The 19245-nt window shown below is 45.5% G+C and overlaps 2 protein-coding genes across 2 annotated transcripts in view; one reads left to right on the forward strand and one right to left on the reverse strand.

Annotated features, from left to right (window-relative positions):
* Window positions 1-450: 450 nt before the first annotated feature.
* LOC115396738 (catenin beta-1) lies at window positions 451-12401 on the forward strand. Its single transcript, XM_030102744.1, has 17 exons — window positions 451-619; window positions 6242-6292; window positions 6793-7017; window positions 7099-7352; window positions 7436-7674; window positions 7770-7971; window positions 8112-8256; window positions 8345-8448; window positions 8570-8704; window positions 8876-9079; window positions 9494-9652; window positions 9791-9910; window positions 10002-10152; window positions 10327-10448; window positions 10559-10619; window positions 11248-11498; window positions 11755-12401. Exons 2-16 carry the CDS (start codon window positions 6280-6282, stop codon window positions 11460-11462), a joined length of 2349 nt encoding a protein of 782 aa, XP_029958604.1. The 5' UTR covers window positions 451-619; window positions 6242-6279; the 3' UTR covers window positions 11463-11498; window positions 11755-12401.
* Window positions 12402-13292: 891 nt separating this feature from the next.
* Window positions 13293-19245, reverse strand: part of ulk4 (unc-51 like kinase 4) — a 66430-nt gene continuing 60477 nt past the window's right edge. Inside the window, exons 35-36 of the mRNA XM_030102730.1 lie at window positions 17183-17271; window positions 13293-13504 (exon numbers count right to left, since the gene is read on the reverse strand). Coding sequence (XP_029958590.1) covers window positions 13444-13504; window positions 17183-17271 — 150 coding nt within the window. The 3' untranslated portion in view covers window positions 13293-13443. The remainder of the gene's footprint in view (window positions 13505-17182; window positions 17272-19245) is intronic.

The raw sequence follows: 19245 nt of genomic DNA on the forward strand, positions 1-19245 counted from the left end.
AAGATAAACAAAAAGTTGATTTCAAACATTATTTGTTCTATTCTGGGCAAGGGGGCACTGTAAAAAAAAATCCATTAGTGTGAAAACTCACTTTGCCTTTTACTGGAGGTGCGTCTGTTCATAGGTGAAAAACTCCAGGTTTTAGTGCAGCTTGATAGGTTTAACTCGGGGAAAGGAATCGGATTTCCCTTTTCTAGTCTGCCGGAACTTCATTCATTTGTGTATTCATGCTCTACCGTAAACATTGCTTTCGGCTTATTTTGCACTCTTAAATCAACTATCATTCTAAATTAACATATCTTAACACCATTATGAATAAATATGAAGATATTTTGGTGAAATAAGCTAGCATTGAGAAGAATATATGATTTGGGTTTATACTTTATTCGGCAGCTCGGCAGGATACTGAGTGTTTGGGGGTGTTCTTCGGTCAATATAACACCGCCGCCATCTTACATTTCCCAGTCTGTGCTGTTGCGGCTCGCTGGCAGTCTGTGGTGGGAGTGGACGAGGGCTCCCCACTGACGCTCGTCCTCAACATTTGCCCGACTTTTTTCCATTTTTGAGTGGTTTTTACTGACCGAGGCCGGAGTGGACGGACTTGCTGTGTTGACAAAGGGTAGGCTTCAACATGCAAACTCTCGGCTCCGCTCAGTTTTGTCCACTTTTCGTGTCCGGCTCGGTGAAAGCCAGCAGCAATGGAGACGGGCTGTGGTGTGCGGGCCGGCCGGGGATGCTGCTGCTGCCGCAACTAGCGAGCCAGCTGCAGTTTGGGATATGCCAGCCACCGCCTAATGGGGGAAATATGTGCTTTTACCAGCGATATCCAGCGACTTTATACTAGAACGCGGTTTGTTTTTGTGTGTGCTGTGATGCAGTTGTTTTTCCAGTAACTCTCTCGAACAGCTGGATTTCAGTTTATTCACGAGCCCTCAGAGGGATTTTAGGAGTAGTCGTTGATGTTGCCGTCTTGGCGTGTTTAGATAGTCAGCAGACGTTAGCCTAACTATTAGCCCACTTCCCAGGTCTGCTCACATTCCTTCAATCTGACTCACGTTTTTCTCCTCTTCTGTCCGCCTGTCTGTGCCGCCGCCGCCGCTGCTGCATTACCGCGAACGCGAAGTTCCAGCGGACGTGAGGCTCCTGACTGCGGGAATAAGCTCCGATTAAACACGCGTTGAAACTTGACGTGGATTGACTTCATGGCAACTTAGGAAGTCGGTTCACGTCTCGACTGAAGTTGTTATAACTTTATCAGTAAGGTGAATTTCAACCCGATCTCGTGAGAATTGAAAGCCGCTCGTAACTTTTATCCGCAGTTGGTATTTCTGGTTCGTTTCAGGTTCGTGAAGCTAACGATGGTGTGTTTTTCCGATCCGTCCTTTTAAACAAAGACCGACACATTCCTCCCGGCTCGTTGTGCTTTGGGAGGAAGACGAGGAGGAGCCACGGAGTGAAATTTGAGTCAGCGGTGTTGGGGCAAGAAAGTCGGGGGCAGCCAGCAGCTGTGGAGCGCAGGGGGGGTCAGCTCCGCGCATTGTTCACCGCAACGTCCACGCACTCTCCCGGTGCCAGGGGATGTTCAATGAAATGGGTGGGTGACCGCAGCCCAGTGGATTAAACCAAGCGGGGAGAAGTTGGATTTCTCTGTTTTACCGTCAGTTTCAGAAAAGCGATTTAACTGTTTCAGTGGCACAGCGTGTTCGAGTTGTTACAGGTTTATTTTGGTTTATCTGGAAAGACAGACTTGATAAGAAAAGGGGAGATTAGGCAGCGCCTGGTTCAGTCCAGATTTCCAGGCAGTGCAGATAAACTGGTTTATTTTAACTAAGGCACTGCAGCAGGGTCCACTTTTACTCGGTTACTGCTCTAATCTCGCTAGTCTCTGCTTCTTCTCTGTCCCAGAAATCACTGCTTTGTTTGTGACTCAGTTTATTTGAGAATAGGTTTTAAATGGGTTTGTTTTTTTTCTGTCTTTGACACCAGAGTGAAATCCCCGGACATGTTGCATCTCGGAACAGCGGTGACAAATCTGTCATCTTGTCAGCAATATTTTCTGACGATGCTTTAGAATGTGTGAGACGGAAACGTGGGTGTGGGTTACTTACGAGACCGGCTGTGGTTGTTTTGAGGTGATCCACTCACAGGAAGACTGCAGCTTTCAACCTTTCCAGTGGTTTTACCATGACAAAACATTGCATTTAAATTAACGTAACAGCAAAGGTTAGTTTATGTGAATAACAGCTTTAAATATTTGTTGAAATGTACAAGTTTAAATGATTAAGTGGATGCTAATTGGAAACAAATTAGATTAATTCCATTTTGTTAGAGCAATAAATAACTGTGTTCAACAAGAGACTCACAAATACATTTTTGATAAATTTTCTGTCAAAATTCAGTTTCTGCATTAAAAAAAGACCATGTTCCTTCTCCAGTTTGAAAGGGCATTGGTAAATATTAAACAATTCATTTGGAAAGTCACCTTCACGTGGAAGTCCCAGGGATGCTTTTCTTATTTCTTATTCCTCCACAGGCATCCATCACTCTGCAGTTGAGACAGAATAAAGCCCTGCAGCGGCTGCAGGCACTGGGCTCATTGTGTTGTTGGCAGCCAGCAGTGAGTGCTGCTGACCCTGCACATTACATGGCTCAGCCCCGTGGCAGCTCCAGTCTCTCTGCTTGTGCCGATAATACAGCTTGTTTAGGTCATTTACTCACATGAATGTATTGAACCTGCTCAGGGTTTCAGTAGAGAGGAAATTCACAGTGCAAAGGGGTACGATCATGTCTTGAACGGCCCTTTCCTCTAAAAGTAGATTACTGTTGGGACCCAGGGTCTGTATATATTTCTTCACATAAAATGAAAATGATTTAATGCCACACTGAACAATTAAAATGCTTTAACACTAAGTCACCAATTCATGTAGGTTAACAGAATGTAATTAGATTTTTTTTTTTTTTTTTAGGAATTTCAGATTAGAAAAAAAAACAACATAACAGCTGCCCTCTTCATACTGGTTTTGTGGCAGTTTTACATAAATTTCTCAACAAATGGACGACCTTTCTCTTTTCAGGAATAAGAAGCTTGGGGATGGTTATTGTTTGAGTTATTGTGTAAACTTGCATATGAGGTTGGATTAGGTTTTAATTTAGTATTTATAGAAAATCTGACAAAAGTGTGTTTTGAAGTACGTTTTGGTGATTTTGTTTGTGTACGGTGTTTGCTTTTCACTTTACTTTTTCTGTTCTAAGATGTACAGGCATAACATGTTCCTCCTTTGCTAGCAGTTCTTTTCAGGTTGCTGCTTTTCTCACTGCTGATGTCTGTATATGACTGAATAAATTACATGTTGGAAGTGTTCCAGGGCCCCACAAGTAACCAAATAGTAAGACCTGGTATTATGTCTGATTTGTTTAATGGTTGATTATGTTTCCTCCTCATGATTATGTCTTTAATGGAGTGCAGTTTTCTAGTCTGTCATTCATACATCAATGAGCTCTGCTTCTGTACTTCAGCCAAATTTGCCAAGTTCGGGCAGTGGCACAGAGTTGCACCATTTCTAGCGTTCTGCCTCTGTTGGAGCAGCACTCTGTTATTTGAGTGTTGTTGCTGAGGCTAAACTTAACTTGTTGGACTCTTCACATGTACAGCATTTTACCTTCTACATCATATTTGTATGATACCTGATTAATGAGTCAACACATGACTTTCTCCTCTTTCAAAACAGCCATCTGACTCGGATTCCTGGTGTGTCACTCATTAGTCATCTGGTTTTGGTTATACGGTATTTCAGTGGGCCAGGCAAGGCTCAAACATATTGGATTTCATGTCTGGCTTCAAAGAAACCTCCCGTTCAGACTTTAGTGGCTGTGCTGCTAGCTTGATGTCTAGGAACTCTCACTGTAATGAGTTTTTTGTGTTAACTTTCAGAGTCTGACTTTAGGGTAAGTCTGCCATTTGTCTCCCAGTTGGACGCCAGGCTCTTCTTGTTTGCGGAGTAAAAAACGATGGGCTCAGTTTTCAAAGGCAAATGTAAGGAACCATTTTTCCAGCCGTGTGAATCATAAATGGCTTCACTGTGTGTTTTTGATTGTATGTTTGATTTGTATGCAGGCTTGTGCGGGGCATATGGTTCCCATTAGGAGCAGGCTAGGTTATACGAGGGCAGGCCTGTGAGGCTGGGAGGATGGCGTGTGAACAGTGAGTTTGAGTTGGTGCGTTTGTGGTTTGAAGCTGCAGTTTTGGAGGCTGACTCAAGATTTAGTTTTAATGACCCAGCTGAGCGATGGTAGTGTGTGCGTGAGATGAGGGAGGTAATTTTGAGGGGTTTTTTTTGTTTTTTTTGTTCTTTGGTATGTTTGCCTGTTGGTAGCCATTTAACTCAAAGTCCCTCACACTAGGCTTGACTTTACCCCATGTGCTGTTAAGTTGTATTTCGTAGTCACACTTCTTTGAAAAGTTTCCACTTTTGGTATTTTGAGACTAAATAATTCCAAACTTAGTCCTGCAAATAGTTACTGAACTTGGGAACGTGGTCAAAACCATTTTCTTCAGGCTTCCTTTGTGGCTGTTGTACTCTTCATACTCACACATTTACTTTTTCTCACACTTTTATAAGATCAAGCAACAACTTTCAGTCCACTGTCACAATGCCACACATCCCTTTTCCAAATCAAATTTCCAGGTTAATCTTTGGTTGTCTTTTGTTCTGTAGAGGTGTTTCACCCATATTTCACTCCAGTTAATACTATACGGCCAAACTCTGGCAAATATGGAGGATGTAGAGTTTACCAGATCTCCAAAGCAGGACTGTGTTGAGGGAGTCTCCTCAGTAGTGCTTCTACATCATGTCTGTTTATTCTTTTAAATCAGTTGCCTTAACTGTCACTTTCTTAGTGATACTGTTTCCATTTTATCATTTTACTTACAATTGCAATTGTGGCTTACTTTGAAATAAACAGTAGTACATTAAAACAAGCAAGTGAGTCAAAGGGTTTCATTTGTGCTATATTCACATGAAGAAACATCAATAGTCAAGAAACATACATGAAGAGGTTTTCCCAAACCTCTGTTTCTCCCACACATCGAAATAAGAACTGCTGGCACACACCTGTTGCCATTGTTGGAGGAAAAACCAAGTTTGGATTAAAAGATTAAAAGTTAACTGCTTACCATTCAGACAACAGGAAATATAATCCAAGGGGCAGTTTTGATTCGACACTAGTTTAAGCAAAAGTTTCCCTTTTTTTTAATCTGGGAGTGGCTCAACGTCTGCAGGTTTTTCCACATTGACTCTAAAATATAAACTTTATTGCCCATGTTTCTTGTGTGTGGTGCTAAACTATTATTTTAGTCGGCGTGCTCATTGAGCTAGCAGTTGTGGTTGGAATAGGTTTAGTTGACTGGAGGAAACATTATGTTGGTAGTTATGTTTTTTTTAAGCATTTGTGGCTCTCAGCTACCGCCTCGTTTTAAGTGTCAGTCTGTAACATTCGGACGTGTCCGCACTTGCATGTCGTGATTGAAAGGGATTTGGTGTCTATTTTCCTGCCGAGTCTGTCTCAGAATAATCACAGGTGTACTTTTGTCAGTGTCTGACAAAAGGGTTTCTGGCACCATGGATACACAGCCCATGTTTGTCTCGTTTCAGCTCAGATTTTCTGAGGCCCCCCCACTCCATTTGTATGCATTACTGTCATAACATTTATCTTTGAGTATGAATTTGAAATACTTCTCTTTCAATTTGCCTTGTTTTGCCTGCATTAATCCCCTTTCAGCAGCTCTACCTCTCTCCTGCCTTTGCCAGTGTTTACTTTCCTGCAGAGTGTGGTTTCAGCTTCAAAGCCTGGGAAGGAATGCATATGCCCCCTCCCTCCCCCAGCCTCTTTTCTCTCCACCCAGTGCTCCACTTCCCCCGTCCTTCTTCACCTAAATAGTTAGTTGCCGCTGCACTTAATGGTGGCTTTGTATGTGAGCTGCTGCCGTTTGCATGTTTGCTTTAAATGGGAAGAGGAAAGCCAAGAAAGGGAGGAGACAGGAAGGGAAATAAGTCACTGGAATGTCACTTGCCGGGGTCGTCTCTTTAGATTTGATATATATGGCCTTACATTTTAGTCAGCTTTTTGCCTTACCTTCACTGTGTCTGCATTGAGTGAAATGGCAGGTGTTTGACCGGCAAACACCTTGGAGATGTGCAGTTATTTATGGACGAAGAACTGATTTTCCTTTTTCCTGTTTCAGATCAGGAAGCTGTGTCGGCCGCAGTTTGAGAAAGGAACATGGCTTCCCAGGGTAAGCTGACGTGCTGACGCACACGCTCACTTTTTTTATTCACTTTTGTGTGCTATACCTGTACTAATCAATACATAGGTGTGTGTGTGTGTGTGTGCAGAGAACAATGGAAGATGCAGTGTTTCTTACTTAATGGCAGTTTTGAACTAGTTTTTGTCTTACTGCAGATTCATTTTCACTTGAGCACAGCGAATTAGGTATTGATTTTAATTTGAGACTTGAGGCACACGTAAAATCGAATGCAGCTCATCAGAAGTCCTTTACTGGTAAATTAGATTTCACAGTTGAACGGTAATCCCACCAAAAGTACTGTAAGAAGCAGAAAAGAAGGCCAGACATTGCAGGCTAAGAGCTACATTTGAGGAAGCTAACAACCATGTTATTAACAGCTGTCCAAAATGGGACAGTTGCTAATATGTTTGGTACGAAATAGCTTAAAATCAAAGCTGGTTAGCCAGACTCTTGCCAGTGTCGATTAAATTTTTTTTCCATTCCTGCAGCTGATTTGATGGAGCTGGACATGGCCATGGAGCCAGACCGTAAAGCAGCAGTCAGTCACTGGCAGCAACAGTCCTACCTGGACTCAGGCATCCATTCAGGGGCCACCACAACTGCTCCGTCTCTCAGTGGGAAGGGCAATCCTGAGGAGGAGGATGTTGACAACCAGGTCATGTACGAGTGGGAGCAGGGCTTTAACCAGAGTTTCTCCCAGGAACAAGTACAAGGTGGGTCGACTCAAATGGTTTTTTCTGGGCAGTCGTCAATAAAATCCTTCTGTCTAGTCTAACAGCCATTTTTCGTTGCAGACATCGACGGTCAGTATGCCATGACACGGGCCCAGCGGGTGCGCGCTGCGATGTTCCCAGAGACTCTTGAGGAGGGCATGCAGATCCCTTCCACACAATACGATGCAGCAAACCCGACCAACGTCCAGAGGCTGGCAGAGCCCTCGCAAATGCTCAAACATGCTGTGGTCAACCTCATCAACTATCAAGATGATGCCGAGCTGGCGACCAGAGCCATACCGGAACTGACCAAGCTACTCAATGATGAGGACCAGGTAAAGTTAGACTCTCGGTTATGTTACAGGTAATTGATTTTCAGTCGGTGCAATTCTTTAAAACATGTTGTGTTCCTTTCCAGGTTGTAGTGAACAAAGCGGCAGTGATGGTCCACCAGCTGTCAAAGAAAGAAGCGTCTCGTCACGCCATCATGCGCTCGCCTCAGATGGTGTCGGCCATCGTCAGGACCATGCAGAACACAAACGATGTGGAGACGGCTCGCTGTACAGCAGGAACCCTGCACAACCTGTCCCACCACAGAGAGGGCCTGCTGGCCATTTTCAAGTCAGGAGGAATACCAGCGCTAGTTAAAATGCTGGGGTATGTAGAAGAGGCAGAGGTTGTTCTTTTGGAAAAAACCTTTGAGCATTTCCACTGAGGCTTACTCCTGTAATGTTTCATTATTCTTCCCTTAGTTCACCTGTGGACTCCGTCCTGTTCTACGCCATCACCACGCTCCACAACCTCCTCCTGCATCAAGAAGGTGCCAAGATGGCGGTTCGTTTAGCTGGAGGTCTGCAGAAAATGGTAGCTTTGCTCAACAAAACTAACGTCAAGTTCTTGGCCATCACCACCGACTGTCTCCAGATACTGGCCTACGGAAACCAGGAAAGCAAGGTGAGCTGTTTTGACCGTATTGTGCTCAAATGAAATGTAGAATTCTTACGTTTGTAAATAAAGACGACTGCGATTCAAACGTGTGTAAGGTCAGCTGTCACAGAACCTCCTAACCTCTAGTGCATCTTCTCTTCATGCAGTTGATAATCCTGGCAAGTGGCGGCCCACAAGCGCTGGTCAACATCATGAGGACTTACACCTACGAGAAGCTGTTGTGGACCACAAGCCGCGTTCTCAAAGTTCTGTCAGTCTGCTCCAGTAACAAGCCTGCCATCGTAGAAGCTGGTAAGTTTCCTCAACGATTCATTAGTAGATTTCCTGCTTCTTCATGCATGTGTACCAACAGTTGTTGCATATTTGTCTTCTTGTCCAGGTGGGATGCAGGCCTTGGGACTTCATCTGACAGACCCCAGTCAGAGACTAGTCCAAAACTGCCTCTGGACTCTCAGGAACTTATCAGATGCTGCCACCAAACAGGTGCTGAGAGCTGCTCCTGCTGCCTTGGCTGGGCTGAGGGAGAAATGTCGTGTTCAGGGACAGAATGTGAGGAAGCAGGGTGTTTTACATGTTTCTTCCTGTTTTGCTGCCTGCTGTCTAGGAGGGAATGGAGGGTCTGCTGGGAACTCTGGTGCAGCTGCTCGGCAGTGACGACATTAACGTGGTGACCTGTGCTGCCGGCATCCTCTCTAACCTGACCTGCAACAACTACAAGAACAAAATGATGGTCTGCCAGGTGAGTGCATGCACGGTTCAGTGTGCAGTGAATTGTGAAATTTGTCAATTAAACTGCATTCTTTAAAATGATTATACATTTATTTGATTTTTTTTTTTTCCTCTTCCCAGTGAGTTATGGTTTCAGTTACTCGGCTTGTGTTAATGTGTCTGATGTCTGCCTCCTGTGTAGGTGGGAGGCATTGAGGCGTTGGTTCGCACGGTGCTCCGGGCTGGAGACAGAGAGGACATCACAGAGCCGGCCATTTGTGCCCTGCGTCACCTCACATCGCGACATCAGGACGCTGAGATGGCTCAGAATGCTGTCAGACTCCACTATGGCCTGCCTGTGGTTGTCAAATTACTGCATCCGCCGTCACACTGGCCACTCATCAAGGTACACACACACACACACGCACACACACACACACTTGCCTGCAGCAGTCGACTGTGTAAGATTCTCTTCATGCTGTCAGGCAGTCATGTAGTTGTTCTTTTACTGTTGGTTCCGGTACAAATCAGTTTACACTTGAACGCCTTTTCATGCTGAAATAATGGGCTGAACTGTGCTGCTAGAAGTTGTACTGTTGCACATCTGTGCATCCAGCAAGCCGCTGAGTGACAGGAACCTGCCTCTGGTATATTTTTGGCGTGTAGCAACATTGAGGGGGGGAAGAAGCGCTGGAATTTTTTTTTTAATGGCAGTACATTCCTGGAACTACGTTTATTAATCAGAATTATATTTTATTTTGTTAATTAGCCTTGACTGATGGTGATGAAATGTTGATATACAACTGTGTTTCCTCATCAGGCGACCGTTGGCCTGATCCGTAATCTGGCGCTGTGCCCTGCAAACCACGCCCCTCTGAGGGAGCAGGGGGCCATCCCCAGACTGGTCCAGCTGCTGGTCAGGGCACACCAAGACACACAGAGACGCACCAGCATGGGAGGCACGCAGCAGCAGTTTGTGGTGAGAACACACACACACACATATATACACACACACACACACACACACACACACACACACACACACACACACGATTGGGCATCCCAGGGGTTTAAACCTTGACCAGGCTGGCAGTCAGAACGTTTCTTCCATTATTAGGAGGGAGTTCGGATGGAGGAGATCGTGGAAGGCTGCACAGGAGCGCTTCACATCCTGGCCAGAGACGTGCACAACAGAATAGTCATCAGAGGACTCAACACCATTCCACTCTTCGTACAGGTATGCCTCCAAAGCACCTCCACCTGTGAGTGTCGGATTGTAGAGACCATGCTCAGTGCTCCGATTAACCTGAGCTCCCTGTTTCCTGCAGCTGTTGTATTCTCCCATTGAGAACATCCAGCGTGTCGCAGCAGGCGTCCTGTGTGAGCTGGCCCAGGACAAAGAGGCTGCAGAGGCCATCGAGGCCGAAGGGGCCACCGCTCCACTCACAGAGCTGCTGCACAGCCGCAACGAAGGAGTCGGTATGTGCACAAAGACAGACGTACAGGCTGACATAGAAGCAACATGAACATTGAGGTTCTGCATATATCTGCCTTCTGCCGCTTACTTCAGCCACAGTGTAGCTTCATGTTAAAGAACCTTCTGCCGGAGAACTTGCGCTCTTGAGTAAAGCTGTCCTCTCTCTTCTCTCTCAGCCACATACGCAGCCGCAGTTTTGTTCCGCATGTCGGAGGACAAACCCCAAGACTACAAGAAACGCCTCTCTGTAGAACTCACCAGCTCGCTGTTCAGGACGGAGCCGATGGCCTGGAATGAGGTCCGCAGCGTGCCGAAACTTTACTCAAAATATGAAATCATAGTGAGCTTCAGCGATTTCATTGAAATTCCTGCCACGCTGCTCACTCTTGTGTGTGTATTTCTCTGCAGACTGGAGATCTGGGTTTGGACATCGGCGCTCAGGGAGAGCCTCTGGGCTACAGACCGGAAGGTAATTCACCCCACAGATCAACGTTCAGAGTCTTTCTGATCCGACTTGCTCAGTGACTTCCGATAAATCGATCAACTGGACTCTGCAAAACATTTTAATTCACTCCACAACAAAATACAGACAAATAATGGCCGTCTAGTGATGACAGTTTTACGTGATAAGGCAGCTTCTAAAAAGGCGCCAAGCTCTCAAAGTGAAGACATTTAATTCTGTGGCGATACAAATACAGCAGTGCCATTGGCCAGCAGCTCGAGTATCTCCCTGATCAGAACAGTCTGAGGTCCTGCTGCACTGCTGACAGCTTTAATTGGTTCCGAGGCAGCTCGGTAAAAACCCGTGATGTTGGTAGATGTATTGAACCCTCATGCTGCCGCAGATGGATTTCTGTTGGTGGAATCAAACTAGACCCGGTTAACTAAACCACCAGCTGAGCTGAAATCACTTCAAAGTCCTGCAGCGGCAGTTTGAACAGAGTTCAGCCATGTTTTTTTTTTTGGTGTGTGTGTGTGCCGTGTTGCTTGTGCAGTGTTCCATTTAAATGATCTTACTACTGTGTGACGGCTTGGTTTGTTAACATGCTTCTAACAACTGCTCTGCTTCCCCTGCCCCCCCTCCACCCCCACCCCAGACCCGAGTTACCGTTCCTTCCACTCGGGAGGTTACGGAGGGGACACACTGGGCATGGAGCCCATGATGGACCATGATCTGGGGGGAGGCCACCACCCTGGCCAGGAGTACCCCCCTGTAGAAGGGCTTCCTGACCTAGGACACGCCCAGGAACTCATAGAGGGCCTGCCGCCCGGCGACTCCAACCAACTGGCCTGGTTTGATACTGACCTGTAAATACCGAGACCAACATTACACTACACTTTCTACTAGGTAAGAGCTCCTGCACTCAACCTCCCGACTTGTTGAAAACGTTAGAAGCTGAGTGGAGACGTTTCTGGAGGGAGGAGAGTGGATTCATGCTCTGTGGCCGCTGCATGTTCAGACTGCTTCTAATTGCAGAGCTGTGTGATGTGGTGTGTGTGTGTGTGTGTGATGTTTCCCGGCGTTTGATCTGCGTGTGTGGCCGTCTCCCCGACACCCGCGCCGTCTCCTTCCTCTCTCACCGCCTCTCCTCCTCTGTTCGCAGCTGTATCATGTGATCTGGATGAACCTGCATCGTGATTCGCCCATATGGAGGAGGCGGGGTTTCAGAAAGTGCCTGAAGAAGACTCAACAACAGCAAGCAGAGTTTCCTGTCTACGGGAACTCCATTGGGACAAACTAGATTTGAGTGCGGTTCGGTTCTGGTCTCAGCCTGATGGGGGGCTGACTTCAAATCCTGACATGACTCACAGATTTTGATCTCAACGATTGGTTTTCAAAAACCCTTTTTATGTCCATTTAATTTTTACTTCCTTCGGTTGTTTTGCTTTTTTGTATTCCGTTTTGTCTGTATGGTACAAACTGAATTAGCTTGCTTTCCCCCCCATTATTCTGAGTTATGATACACATCTCTTGTTTTTGCAGTTCTTTGTATTTTGAGTTTGTCTCTCTGGTAGTATTTGAGTTTTTTTGTTTTTTCAATTTTTTTTTTTTTTTTTTTTGTGGTAATGCTCCATCCCAGTAAAGAATCTGATCACATTTTAAATGGTGTCCAAACACTAAAGTTAATCAGTTGAATTGTATTCTGATGATCAAGTGTAACATTGTGTAGCTTTTGTATAAAAAAAACAAACGAAAAAAAAAAAAAAACATGAATTGGAAATCATGGTCCAAATATCAAGCTATTTTCTTGCTTTAAAGGGGGACACCAGTGTGTCTCCACTGTTCCAAAGGGGGTGTAGCTGACCTAGCTGTGGGGGGAGGGGGAGGAGGAGGGCTCCTGTTGGTCTGCTGTTACTGAAGGGTGGGGGTAGCGAGAGGAGCTGGTTGCTGTAGCCTGCTGTGTTCTGAAACAATAAAATGGACTGTCATTTCACCTGGACGCCTCCCATCTCTTTGCACCTGAAATCAGGAATCGACACACAAGACGACACTCAAAAATCCCCCCGAGGATCATGGGAACAGAGGCAGTGGTCACATGTTTCTCACTGGGTAGTTCAGCATCCCTCTGTCACGGTCTCATTCCTATGAAAATAACGGTGTTTGTTTTTTTGTGTAACTGCCGCGATGACATAAAATCTGCGGGTGTAGACTATTAGCCTGGATTTTTATTTTTTTAATGGTCCTGGCGCTGTTCCCACTCAATAATTTCATTCATGTGGCACCAAAATGCTTGGTGGAGAAAAGGCTGGAGTGTCAGCGTGTAATGGCATTATCAGACCGCTCATAGCTTCATTCAGCAGCAGATGCACACACACACACACACACACGATGTAATGAGCTAATATTGTCATTATTTATGAGTGGAGGCATCCAGACAGCCTCGGAGGCCGGTGTTGTGACGCCTGTGACAGTCTGAGTCAGCGCTCGGGCTGGAATCCTGAGCAGTCTGATGAACTCCAGAGCGATGTTTTGATTGTGCCGTCACGTTATTGTGACACGGCCATATTTATTCCTGTCACTGATGGCGAGGATGGTGGCAGTCGTATCGGGATGAGTGCACACTGATAACACGCATCCAGACTGACATCTTAATGAGCAAACATCCACAAAGGACAATGGAAACTTTGGTCATTCGAGAATAATTTAAGACATTTTATTATTCAATAAAAACAGCAGATTCACAGAAACAAACTTACAAACGGTTCATAACAAACAAGTTATGATTCGAACTTTAAAGTTTCGAAGGTAAAAATATCCTGAGCTGGTTCCACTTTTTGTCTGCTGGTGTATTTCAGGGAGCAGAGATCTCTTTCAGGATTTCAGCGGCCAGTGAAGCCATGTCGGCATGACACCTGAGAGAAAGAGAAGGAAATATTGATCTGATGAACACTTCTGCTCAGACACAGACAGAAAATGATAAAAATGACCGAACCGTGCGGGATTTCAGACATCCTCTTCTCCTCGTCTCCTAAAGATTTTAGCTAATGGCTTAAAAAAAAAGAGGTAAAAGCAGGAAGAAATCCGATTAGAGGAAGTCTGAATATGACCACAAAAGGAATCAACATCCTGACGTGTCAGGTTTGCTCTGAGTGGGCAGCTGTCGCTACACTGAGGCTCCAATTAGGTGAACGGACACGTCTCACACCAGTGAACATTTTCTATCACTAAAGCTTCATTAAAAAAACAAAAACAAAGAAAAAGAAAAGTCTTTAGTTTTCACTCTGTGTGTCTATGTCTCCGGCTCTGCAAATTAACAGCATAAAAAAAACGTAATGTTGGAAATGTTTCACCACATCACATTCTTATGTTTTGTACTTCTTTAAAACAATCAGATGTTTGGTGACACAAGCTGCACACAAGCACGTTTCCCAATCATGCATCTGATAGATGAGCTTCTTTCGAGTGTATTAATCGTGTAAATTCATTCATCTATCATCCATCCATCCTCACATGGCTGGGTGACAATCAGTGTTCACACCTTCAAATACAGGAAGACAGACTTGAACGCTTGATTTTCTCACAATGGAGCCAAAATGTAAACACGAAAACAAAAATCCACTCATGATCCTTCTTCACTTTACACATAAGTACAAGTTTTTGACTACAAGGTAAATAACTGTACCGTGCTCCACTTCCTCCTCCCTCGTCTTTCTCCCAGGTCTGTTGGAGGGCTGCTCCACAGCCAGGCCACCAGACGACCCCCCTCCCATTTTTAGTTAATTAAAACCTCCATAATTAAGCTAATTAAAATTGTTCCCAGAGGCCTTGAAAACCCTTGAAAGTTTATGGATCTGCTGAAGATAAATTGGGTTGATAGAAGTTTTCGGACAAACTTGAGAGTTTGTTCATTGGTTAAATCTCTGGCCTCACGCAGCTGAACAACAGAGGCCGAATAATCTGATAGATTATAGAGAACGGCTCTCACAGCGGGGCATTCACAAGTAAAACCATAACTCCTACTCTGTCAATGAGCTCTGCAAGATCCAGAAATGCAGCTTTGAGCCATTAAACTGGTTGTTGCGCTGCCTCTTGTGACGTCCAATCACAGTTAAGATCACACATCTATGAGCGAACATGAGTTTCTCAGTAGCATCAATAACAGTAATAACATTAAACAACTGCCCAATGTTAAAAGGAGAATTTATCTTGGATAAATACAACTTTCTGCCATTTTTGGGGGGGGGAGTTCTGCAGCCTTAAAATCAATAAGTAAATAAATCCAGACGTCTTCGTTATAAGAGGGTTTATCTCACTCAGCCCGCACCAGCACACAAATGTTTTTTACAGTTTGAGAAGGAACGAAACAACAACAACGAAACAACAACAGCGAGGATCTCACTGGGCAAATTGCCTGTATTAAACTGTATCTTTCGTTTAAAGTACTAAATGATTTCCGTGGTGACGTTTCAATGAAGTGGAAGGAAGTTTCAGGTGCTTGTTGGAGTCCCTCACCAAAGTTCTCCGCTAAATTAATGAGTGTTCTGCTTCCTGGAGCAAAAATCAATCAAAACAAACTGTAAAAACTTTGTGACGCTGTTCGAACTCGTCAGTCTGAGACCTGAGAGAGGAGGAGCAGAGTGAGTGTGTTCCTGCAGGATCCTCCAGCCAGATGCCGACTGCTGAGGAAAACAAGCTTTCAGGGCCTCTGAAGAGAGTCTGGCAGCTTTCCGCTCCTCTAATGGAACGGCGGCCGCGTTCAGCCTGTTAGTGTTTTGGTAAAAACCCTGGATCCAAGATGTCTGAGAGCGGAATGTTTTCGCGGGAGCTGTGAAGGGTTGCGAGCTCCTCGGCAGATATCGGCGGGCTGAAACGCTGCCGCCTCTGACTGAATGGACTCTGCGGTAAACTCGGCTCAGGTTTTGGGCCCGGAGGCTTTTCTCAGGGAGCAGGGGGCTAACAGTGATGCTCCCCCTCCCCTCCCCCTCTCCTCCGCCTCTCCCCACCGGCGGTCCGGCTCCAGATTTTGAAAAGGCATTCCTCAGGTTGCCATGGTGAAGGCTGAATAACATCATTTGGGTTAAGATCTCAACCCGGAGCTCCCCTCTCCGTCCCGCCCTTCCTTCCTCCGTCTCCAACTCCTCTGCCCTCTCATCCTCTCAATTAAAACCTCTCCTCAGCCTCCCTCGCCTTTCCATCCCTTCCTCTCCTCTTTTCTCTCCTCGTAACTCCTCTCATCTGCTGCCCTTTCTCCTAAAACCTCTGCTCCCCGCCTCCCCCCGCCGAACCAGTAGGAGGGTGCCAGTCTCAGCCACTTCAAAGGCTGGAGCTGATCTGCGCTTTCATCTGCCAGAGAGGGAGAGGAGAGGAGACGGAGGGAGCGAGAGAGACAGGCGGAGGACAAGAGGGAGAGCAAGAAAATAGGGGGAAATGAAGTGGGCGGAAAAGAGGAGAAGAAAGGGGGTGTGGTGGAGAGGGGGACGCCTCCGTTATTGATCTGATGTGTGATTGAGAGACTTTTCTTTTTTTTTTGTGGAAGAGAGTGTGAGGTACTTTTCATGTGAGCGCGGGTGTGCGTCCATGTGTGTGTTTGTGCCGGGCTGCTGGTCTCGAACATCAATAGATCAAAGGAAGCAATGGCCGCTGCAGTGACAAAACCCCCGGCTCAAAGTGGACACACATTTGGCCAATATGCCCAGGAGAGGTAATGACACACACACACACACACACACACACACACACACACACACACACACAAAACTGTGGTTTTGTTTCCATTAATATTGATCAGAATTTTACCCTAACAAATCTTAAAAACAAAGTCTCAAACAGAAAGCTGTTCGTAAAGTGTAGAGTTCACACTAAGTTTCCAGCCGCTCATATCAGACGTCAAGAACGTGACAAACAAAGAGAGTTTTTAATAAAGCTCGGGCTTCATCTCTGCTTTGTGTCAGTTATTAAACTGGCACTTCACTCCGTCCTTTCAGAAGCAGACGTCCTTTCAATTAAGGAGAAAAAAAAAAAAGATCATTTTGACTTGAAAGATGCAAAAACATGTTCAGACATGCGTGAAAATAATAAGAGGAGGTAAAAGTCTGCATCAGAATCCACCGTTCATGGATTGAAGCCTGCAGTGGAAAACTGTTTTCTCACAGGGATGAAAATATTAGAACCTAAAAAGACTGAATATACCAAAAACATTTTTTTTTTTTTTTTAAATAAAAATGTTTGGAAGGATTCCCTAAATCGAGAGGTTTGAGTATGACGGTGGGAACATTGGTTTGAGGTGAGTCAGCAGACAAACAGGCAGGAGTTGCTTATGTCTGTGGAAAGCGCTGCGTGAGGGGACTTTCCTGGAGTGAGACGTGGGAGTGCACCGCACACGCTCACGAGTCAGTCAGAGCTCGTGGACGACATCTGACAATACTTCTTCTTTCAGTAGGAGGAGATTCACAGTGCGAAGCTGTGAATACTCAATTAAAATATGTGGCAACGTCACCTTAACTCCACCCACAAGCTAAAGGAAGGGGCTAAAGACGGCTGTGTGCAACAGAACACACCACCTTTTAAAGTGTGACACGTGAAGCACACACCTTTTAGATGTTGTGACATTCTGCAGGAGACTGATCAGCTCCATCCCTTCAGGACATTCAAACCAATCAGATCGGTCGGAGGTCTGCACCTGGAAAACAAGACGTGAAGGAATGGGAGTGAGAGGGAGAAGCTCGGTGTGTGGCACACACCAGCCCTCAGCTGAATGGCAGTTATTTGTCATCCCACAAAGAACAGAGGAGCTGAAGACACGGCTCTGATGCTAGGAATAAATAAATGCTGAGCAGCACTTTGTTTTCTGGCTGTGTACATTATGTAAAGTGGAACCCAGTTTGAATAATGACCTGCGTTTACAGGCGCGATGCATCACCGTGTTTATGGGTCTAATGTGACATTCACACGGTGAGAGGTGCATAAAGTGAGTCGTAACCTACGATAGCCACAGTTAGCTGGAGAGCGCTTTGAGTCACGCCGTTGACGCTAAAACAACTGAAAACTCTCTCTGACAACACAACATCATAATAACACACTGTTGCATGCACATCGTCTGAATATCTGAAGGATTACTTTCTGATAATTGAACTGCCTGTTTGTCGCCGTGCTTTCAGAAACTACTACTTCATTCTTTTGTTTTCTTCAGGTTTCTATCTTACATTGAGGGCAGCCAATCCAACCAGTTATAGCTGTTTTCTCACCAAGACACTAAAGATGAGACATTTTCCAAACGCTGTTCTGAAAGTCACATCCAGAGGATTCAACCAGTGTTTTCACCAAAGGATCTGTTTACAAGTGACTGAAACCGGGCTATCAGGATCACGCTGTGTGGAGTCACACTCACTTTCACTGGCATCTCAAACAAAAATGTTCAAACAGCTAATTTGCTTTAAAAAAAAAAAAGAAGAAAAAGAAACACCCTCGCTTTATTTTGTTTCTAAATAGACTGTACTTAAGTAGACATATTAGTCACTATTTTGTGTGTTTTTTTTACAATGGATTTATTTCATGATTGTCCTGCCTAACAGATATGCCACTGTAGATCAGCGCAGAAGAATTCCCATCCATCCTGCTGACAGCGTCCGCCCTTCCCTCTTCATCCTCGCTCTGCTTTCACGCCTGTCCTGACATGCCCGTCCACATCCTGATGTCTTGCTTTGTCACCCAGTAACACCTGGTTCACTCAGGTGCGTGCTCGTGCCGTTAGATGGTGGCTTGCTCCAAAAATGACAGATTAAACCGATGAATTAAAACCTGATGTAATATACTTGTAAGTTTATGGCGCAGCACAAATCATCCGGTAAATGAGAGGAACCGTGTTTGCCTTTGCCGAGTTAAGCATCACAAATGTTTGTGTGCACACAAGTTCTCAGACATTGCGTGTGTGTGTGTGTGTGTGTGTGTTTCTGTGTGTGTGTGTGTGTGTGTGTGTGTCCATGTGTTTGGCGAGCGTGTTTTGTCTGATCTCGGGTGACATCATCACCTCTGTCTCTGTGGCGACCCAGCATGGTTGTTGCTAAGAAACGGGGTGAGGAGGAGACGGAGACCCTCCCCTCACCGGCTCACTTTTCTCACCAGCGCACACACACTTTCTCCTTCTCTGGCGTGTGCTCCCGCCAACCAAAGACACACACTCACACACACACACACACACACACACCCCTTCCTCTCATCCCTCCCTCCCTGCTCTCCCCTCGGTCCTCTCTCCACCCTGGCATGGCCGTCCACTCCTCTCCCCTCCGAGCGAGCCTCCGCTCCATAATGCTGAACTCGGTGTCATGTCGGCGACCCGCAGGCGGACGGCAGACAGACACGTCGCGTCGCCTGTCACAATACACACCGAGTTTCAACGAGTGACAACGTAAGTGACACCAGAGACGCAGAGCGCGGCAGAACGACACAGAGCTCATCTGCAAATACAACGTGAGAGACGCGGAGAGAAAGATGCTTTGGAGGCAGGAAGGATTATTTGTACAATGGGTAAAAGTCTTTATACAAGAAACATCGATTCAGGTTTTTAAAGCTTCATAAAGCCGTATGAATACTGGTGATTCAGTTCGAGGTCAGTTATTATTTCTCTGTGCATCACGAATAGTGCGAAATGAATCAA

Source organism: Salarias fasciatus, chromosome 11, assembly GCF_902148845.1.
Source record: "Salarias fasciatus chromosome 11, fSalaFa1.1, whole genome shotgun sequence".
NCBI lineage: Eukaryota > Metazoa > Chordata > Actinopteri > Blenniiformes > Blenniidae > Salarias > Salarias fasciatus.